Source organism: Bos javanicus, chromosome 10 (assembly GCF_032452875.1).
Source record: "Bos javanicus breed banteng chromosome 10, ARS-OSU_banteng_1.0, whole genome shotgun sequence".
Lineage (NCBI taxonomy): Eukaryota > Metazoa > Chordata > Mammalia > Artiodactyla > Bovidae > Bos > Bos javanicus.
This window is the reverse complement of record NC_083877.1, coordinates 33821557-33827993: the sequence shown is the minus strand read 5'-3', so window position 1 is coordinate 33827993 and position 6437 is coordinate 33821557. Positions and strand designations below refer to the sequence as shown.

General features: G+C 50.1%; 1 protein-coding gene across 3 annotated transcripts in view; it reads left to right on the top strand.

Moving 5' to 3' along the window:
• The first annotated feature begins 2947 nt into the window (after nt 1-2947).
• Nucleotides 2948-6437, top strand: part of RASGRP1 (RAS guanyl releasing protein 1) — an 81226-nt gene continuing 77736 nt past the window's right edge. Inside the window, exons 1-2 of one of the 3 annotated variants that reach the window (XM_061430720.1) lie at nt 2981-3278; nt 5896-6066. Coding sequence is in view for 2 of the 3 variants with exons in the window: in XM_061430719.1 (XP_061286703.1) it covers nt 3244-3278 (35 nt within the window). In the remaining variant the exon portion in view is untranslated. Of the gene's footprint in view, nt 3279-5895; nt 6067-6437 lie in introns of all 3 variants that reach the window. The other 2 variants (XM_061430719.1, XM_061430718.1) reach the window with 2 other exon arrangements.

The following is a 6437-nucleotide window of genomic DNA, read 5'->3' as shown; positions in this document are numbered from 1 at the left end:
CTTTCCCAACAAGGGTCCGTCTAGTCAAGGCTATGGTTTTTCCAATGGTCATGTATGGATGTGAGAGTTGGACTGTGAAGAAAGCTGAGCACCGAAGAACTGATGCTTTTGAGCTGTGGTGTTGGAGAAGACTCTTGAGAGTCCCTTGGACTGCAAGGAGATCCAACCAGTCCATTCTGAAGGAGATCAGCCCTGGGAATACTTTGGAAGGAATGATGCTAAAGCTGAAACTCCAGTACTTTGGCCACCTCATGCGAAGAGTCGACTCATTGGAAAAGACTCTGATGCTGGGAGGGATTGGGGGCAGGAGGAGAAGGGGACAACAGAGGATGAGATGGCTGGATGGCATCACTGACTCGATGGACGTGAGTCTGAGTGAACTCCGGGAGTTGGTGATGGACAGGGAGGCCTGGCGTGCTGCGATTCACGGGGTCGCAAAGAGTCGGACACGACTGAGCGACTGAACTGAACTGAACTGAAGGTGAGTAATGTTAAGAACTTTGTTTTTTATTCTGTAGACAACAGGAGAATTCCTCGGCAGTTTGGAAACAAAGAAATGACATGATCAGGTAATTCTGAAAACAACAGGAAAAAAGGATTAGAGAACTAGGAAGGCCATTTATGAAGCTATGACACATGTTCAGGTTTAGAGATAATTGGGGCCAAGACATGTGGGGATGGAGATGGAGAGGAAGCCCTGAGGGACAATTCAAGGAGGAGACCAGTTGGAAGCGTGTTTTGGGATGTTAGATATCAAGGTTGGATATCCAGACTCAGGAGTCATTTGGGTCCTGTTGAAGTCATAGAAGAAATTAAAAACACCGAATTTGAGTAGTGGGTCATTTGGAAAATCTGACAAAAGCAGGCATTTTTAGTTGCAGAGGTTTCTCAGATACTCACAAAAAGCTGAGCAAAAGGTCCAGGGATATCACTGAAGAGCCTCTGGTGAGAGAAGAAAGAATATCAGAGAGAGGATCCCAAGGAATGACCTTACCCAAAGGGTAAGCGAAGACGACAGTGGTCCCCAGCCTTTCTCAGCTGTTACAGAGACACTGACTACTGCCCATCAGAGGGTTGTTTGGAGAAGCAGAAGAAAGGATAAGAGAACATAAGTGAAGAAGGAGTGCTTTGTTCCTGAGGTCAGAGGCGCCTCAGACAGGACCAGGGAGACTAACCACATGGCTGAAAATGAATAAAGAGATGGAGCTAACATCTGATTTTTAAGGTGTTTGGAAAAGACAAATTGCTCAAGTAGCAACAACCAGAAAGCCTCTTCAAAGAGTTCAGCTGGGCCCAGAAACCTAGTCAGGTGCAGGCGGAATGCACAGCTCTCAGGAAGCCTAAGAAAAAGCAGCTTCCTAGGCAGATGCAGGCCTCTTTCTTTAGAAAACTCAGCAAGACTCGTTTCTCGAGTGAACTAATAGCTAATCATTTCTGTACTTATTACATAATGAACTGCAGGTGTATAGATGTATGCAACTGCCTGAAACTGTGCTCAGTATTATGTGTATACACCCAGTAGTCTATCTATCTAAACACATTTACATATAATTATGCATTTATATAAAGGTATGTGTTTATCATCTTGGCATATATACATATGCATATTCAGTGTAAGTCTGGAAGAGTGTCATAGTTTAATATTAAACATCCAAATATTCCTTCAGCTGTGTATACAGCTGTGACTGAGAACTTGGGTCTGTTACCCAATGTTCATGAGCATTCTCAAACTTCTTTCTGGTCTCAGTATCAGAAGAACTGATCTCATGAGCAATTGTTGTTGTTTTTTTTTTGTCTTGCATGTGACAGAAATTGAACTTTAGACAAGGCCTCCTTTTCGAAAATGACTACTCGAAATCCAGGAGAAAAATCTTTGGTCCCACTTGTTCTATGGGTTGCATTTAAAAAAAACAAAAGACCAGCAACCTTTCATTTCTGTCTCTATTTTATGTACTTTAATTTCACATTTCATTTCATCCACTTCTTTTGGTGAATTATGCAACTTTGTAAGCTATCTTTAATTTCCTTTTTAGGATAAGGTGGCATATACTTATAAGGCTTTAAGGTCCAGAACATCACGGCTGGGAAGGAACTTACTAACGTGGCTGGAGTTAAGGCATGTGACCGTGATAATAGGTATGTTATTAGGACAGTCCTGCAGCCATTACAGGGAGCAAGCCAGATCTCAGCACAGGTCGTGGTTCTCTCTGGTGTGTACTACTTGTATGATGGGAAGCATATTATGCTCTAAACCTTAATATTTTCCATCTTTAAAACAGTGACCTCTTGGTATTTGGGGGAGACGGTGTAAATGAGGAAAGCACTTAGCACAAGGTACTCAGTCAACATTTGCTATTGTCATCACTGTCTTTTCACCATTCGTGATCAGATCTGCCGTCAGAAAGTTCTCCCACTCCTCCCCAGCTCTGCGCCCCTCACTCCCATACCCAACAGAGGCCGCGCAGCTGTGTCTCCCCTGATATGGATCGTATCTGGAGTGTACCTAGGGGTGCAGAACAAGTATCTCCGGCCCAGTTGCTAATTACTAACAAGATGATACTCACAAGCACAGGCAAACGCGGACCCACAACTTTGTTTTCGTTCCTTACCCCACCCTCGACTCTGCGCTCCGATGTATACAAGAGAGGCTGGCAAGGGGATAAGGGGTCTTCGGGAGCCTGGACTGAAATTCGGGAAGGCGAAGGAGGTGGGGATTGCCCTGAGAGCCACCGAGCGAGGCCAGTTTCCTCCGGCTCCCACCCGAACTCCTGCCGCGGGCTGGGTGGGATCCAGGGCACCTGGAGCCTTCCCGCCCCTCCAGCTCCGCTTCCGACTTCAGCCCCGGGCCGATGTAGGCACCGGGAGCAAAAGGCGAGAGCGGAGGGAGGCGCAGGCCTCCGGAGACTACGGAGTAGCGAGGGCAGGTTTCGGGGAAGAGCTGAAGAGCGCCACACATTTCCTCGGGCGATAACCATCAGCGCTTGTCAGGTGGTGGTGCGGCAGAGTGTGCGCGCGTGCGCAGGGAGGAGGGCGAGGGGGCGCGCTCACACAAAGTTTGTGCTGCGGTGCGCCGCGGTCGGGCTCACCCAGCTCGGAGAGCGGCAGGTGGGCGGCCCGGACGAGAAGACCCGGGGCGGAGGAGCTCGGCAGGCGGCGGCGGCGGTGACGGCGGCGATGCGCCGCGCCCCGCCGAGCCAGTCCCGCCGCGCTGGGTGAGGTGGCTCGGGGAGCGCGGCTGCGGCCATGGGCACCCTGGGCAAAGCGAGAGAAGCTCCACGGTGAGTAGGCGCGCCTGTTTCCTTTCTTGGGGCGGGGGACACGGCGCCCACGACCCCTGGACCTCGCCGGGTGGCTGGCACGGCTCCACCTCCTATGGGAAGCTGCGGGCCCGATGTGCGGAGGGCGGCGGCCTCCCGGGGTCTCGGGTTAGTCCAGGGCGACGGGCTGGAGGGACGGACGCGCCCGGGTCGCCCACCGCATCTCGCCCGACGGGCTGGGGAGGGAGCCCGGTTGTGCGGACGCGCGCCCTGAGTTGATCCGGCGAGACCCGGAATCGCGCTAAGCGACTGGACCCCGGGTCCTTCGGCGCTGGGCCGATGGGACTCCCACTCGTGGACTTTCCGCGCCCCGCGCACCTGCAGCGGCCCCGGCAGCGCCACCTGGCGGTGCGTCCAGCCCCGCGGATGTCTGGAAGGACAACTGCGTTTGCCGCCAGCGCGCAGGGGTCGGCGAGCCATGCAACCGTTTGGGGGGAAACCTACACTCCCCTCACCCACCGTGATCCTAGGGACATGTTTCAGGAAGGACTTGGGGTGACAGAAAATGACGGAAAAGTGACCGTGAGTCAAAAATCTGTTGGCAGGGTAAAGAGGCCCGGAGGGGCCGGGCAACTTTGAGTTTGTTCCCCAAAGGGCCAGAACCGGACAACTGCCTGAGCTCAGCATAGGGCCGGGCGAGCTGGGCTCTTCCCACCTCCATCCACGCAGACTCTGTTGCGCCTGACATGCCCCGTCCGGCAGGAAGCGTTGCCCTGCTGGACCTCCTCACTAAAAGCTCTTGGCCCCTTGTGCCCTCCCCTGCCCTGCCCTTGAAGGTCCCGCGCTGTTCTCTGCATGGGATTGAGATGAGGGGGGTCCGGTAAATTAAATTCAGCCTGTATTATGGGAGGAGGGAGAGGACAGGACTGAAAGAAATCCTCACTAGAAGCCGATAAAAGCCATCTTTCACTGCAAAGAAAACTGTGGGACTTCCCTTCGTTCTCTCTGTCCATTTCTCCCCTCACTCTCCTGGGCTGAATTTCATAAAAAGTTCAACCCGAAATTTTGGCCTCCACTGAGGTACCTGAGGCTGGAGAGGATGAATCAGTTCAGAGTTTTGAAAATCTCCTTCAGCAAACTAGATAGGGCCTTAACCAGCTGTAGCCTCAGGGAACAACTTACAAGTTGTTTCTCTTCGGCTTTTTTTTTTTTTTTTTTTTTAAGCTGGTGAGGAAACATTTGCCTACCATCCTTTAAAAAGACATAAGCATTTGCAGACTTAGGGGCTGTTGGTTCTATGGATTGGAAAAACACCCTTAGACCTGCCTAAAAGAAAGTGGTTTATGAATTCTTATGTATAGCCATTTCACCAGAAAAGACAGAACAATTTGAAGGTCTGTCGCAAAGCAGCCAATCAAGAGACAGCACAACAAAATTGCCCAGTTTCCTAATTATGGTGCACATACTTCTCATCTTCCTGACCTCTCTGAATGCTGTCTGGGTTTTAGCAGTTTCTCTTCTCCCTGGTTTCTCCTGCCCAAGCCCTCTGAGTCTCAGCAGCCTCTCTGCCAACTGCATCTCTCACCTTCCTTTTACCTTCCTCCTCTCTAAATACTCCCTTTGAGTCCATTTGTTTTGGGTAAATGTTACCAGCCCCTCCTAGTTCTGGTAAAAGCGTCTACCTTTGAGAATCACCTCCTGGACCAAAGTGGTTTCCCCTTCAGGTGACACTGGGAAACATTACTCGGATTAGAGTCAGGGCAGTCTTCGGAGTCCTGAATGGTTGATGCTATCAACTGAGGGAGAAAATGGAATTTTCCTTGGATTGGCCAGTCGGGAGACAGAGGTGGACACCCACCTCCCAGTCCTAGTGGGAAGAGCTGCATATGGAGACAGCCTCATTGCTGTGGCCTCATCTCTCCAAGCTTAAGAGAATGTGGAAGGCGTATGAGAAAAAAAAAAGACTTCTAACCAGAAGGACTTTCTTTTCATCTTTCCAACTCTGCCTCAGGAGGAGGTCTTAAAGGTGAACAGACAGCAGCTAAGGCTGAAAGCTGACTGATCCCAACAGTGGATAACCAGTGCCAGGTTTAGGATCGTCACTGCTTCTGCAGTGGGAAGAGAGCATGACATGGGCAGAGGAGGCCTGGCTTCCACCTGGCTCAGCACTGGTGCCCCATCCCACTGTCTTTCCAAGCCTGGACTTCCACAGGCCTGGTTGAAGGGCTGGGAGAATGACCTCGGAGGGGCTATCCAGCTTTTTGCTAATTCTGAAATATTGAAAGATGCACAGTTCCAGGCACAGTAAATATTTATTAAACAGAACCAGAGAGGTGCCACGTACAAGTCCCAGATCTAGTACATATGAGTTATACAGCCTTGTCTATGTCACTTAGCCTCTTTTAGACTCAGTTTCAAATCGTGAAATGGAGATAACATCTTGGCTGTAAGCTTTAAAGACTGTGTAAATCTCCATCACAGAGCCTGCTGTCATCAGAGGTACTAGTTCCGGCGGCCATTACCGTTTCCTTTCATTTTCAGATACTGATCTGATCTTGGGGCCATCTCAGGGCCTGGGTGAAAATCAGTAGTGGCCAGAAACTTGATCAAGTCCTATAATACCAATTTGATCTTTCAGAAATCACTGCCTTGAGCTAGCAGATCCTAAGAGCCAGTTTCTGATTGGACTTCACTGAGCCCACCCTAGGTCAGAACAGGTGGCAGCAGCCAATGCCAGACCAGCATTCTGAAGCTACTTTGAAAAGGAATTCGAAGGGCCTGGTGTTCCCTCCACAAGTCTGGCTGTGCAGTAAGTGGTCCCATTGTCTTTTAACAGGGTGGTTTCACCAAATCCACATGTACGTCAATATTTTATTTTGATCCAAGAACTTCTTCAGCCCCTTCTGGGTGACATTACATCTTGTCAGTTACAGCTTTCCCCAACATTCCACCTGGAACTGGTTCTCCCTCCTCTGGGAACATCACACTTCTTGCCCTTGTCATTCACAGGCCAGTTATTTAAGATTTGCAGAGTTATCTTTTCTTGGTCTGGTTCTCATTCTCCAGCTAGATTTTTGTATTAAGGAACTTGCAGATGACCTTCATACTACAACAACAACATGTAATGAGTGTGTTTTATAGTTTGCAGAGTACCTTCACAGACTGTCTCACGGGTCCACT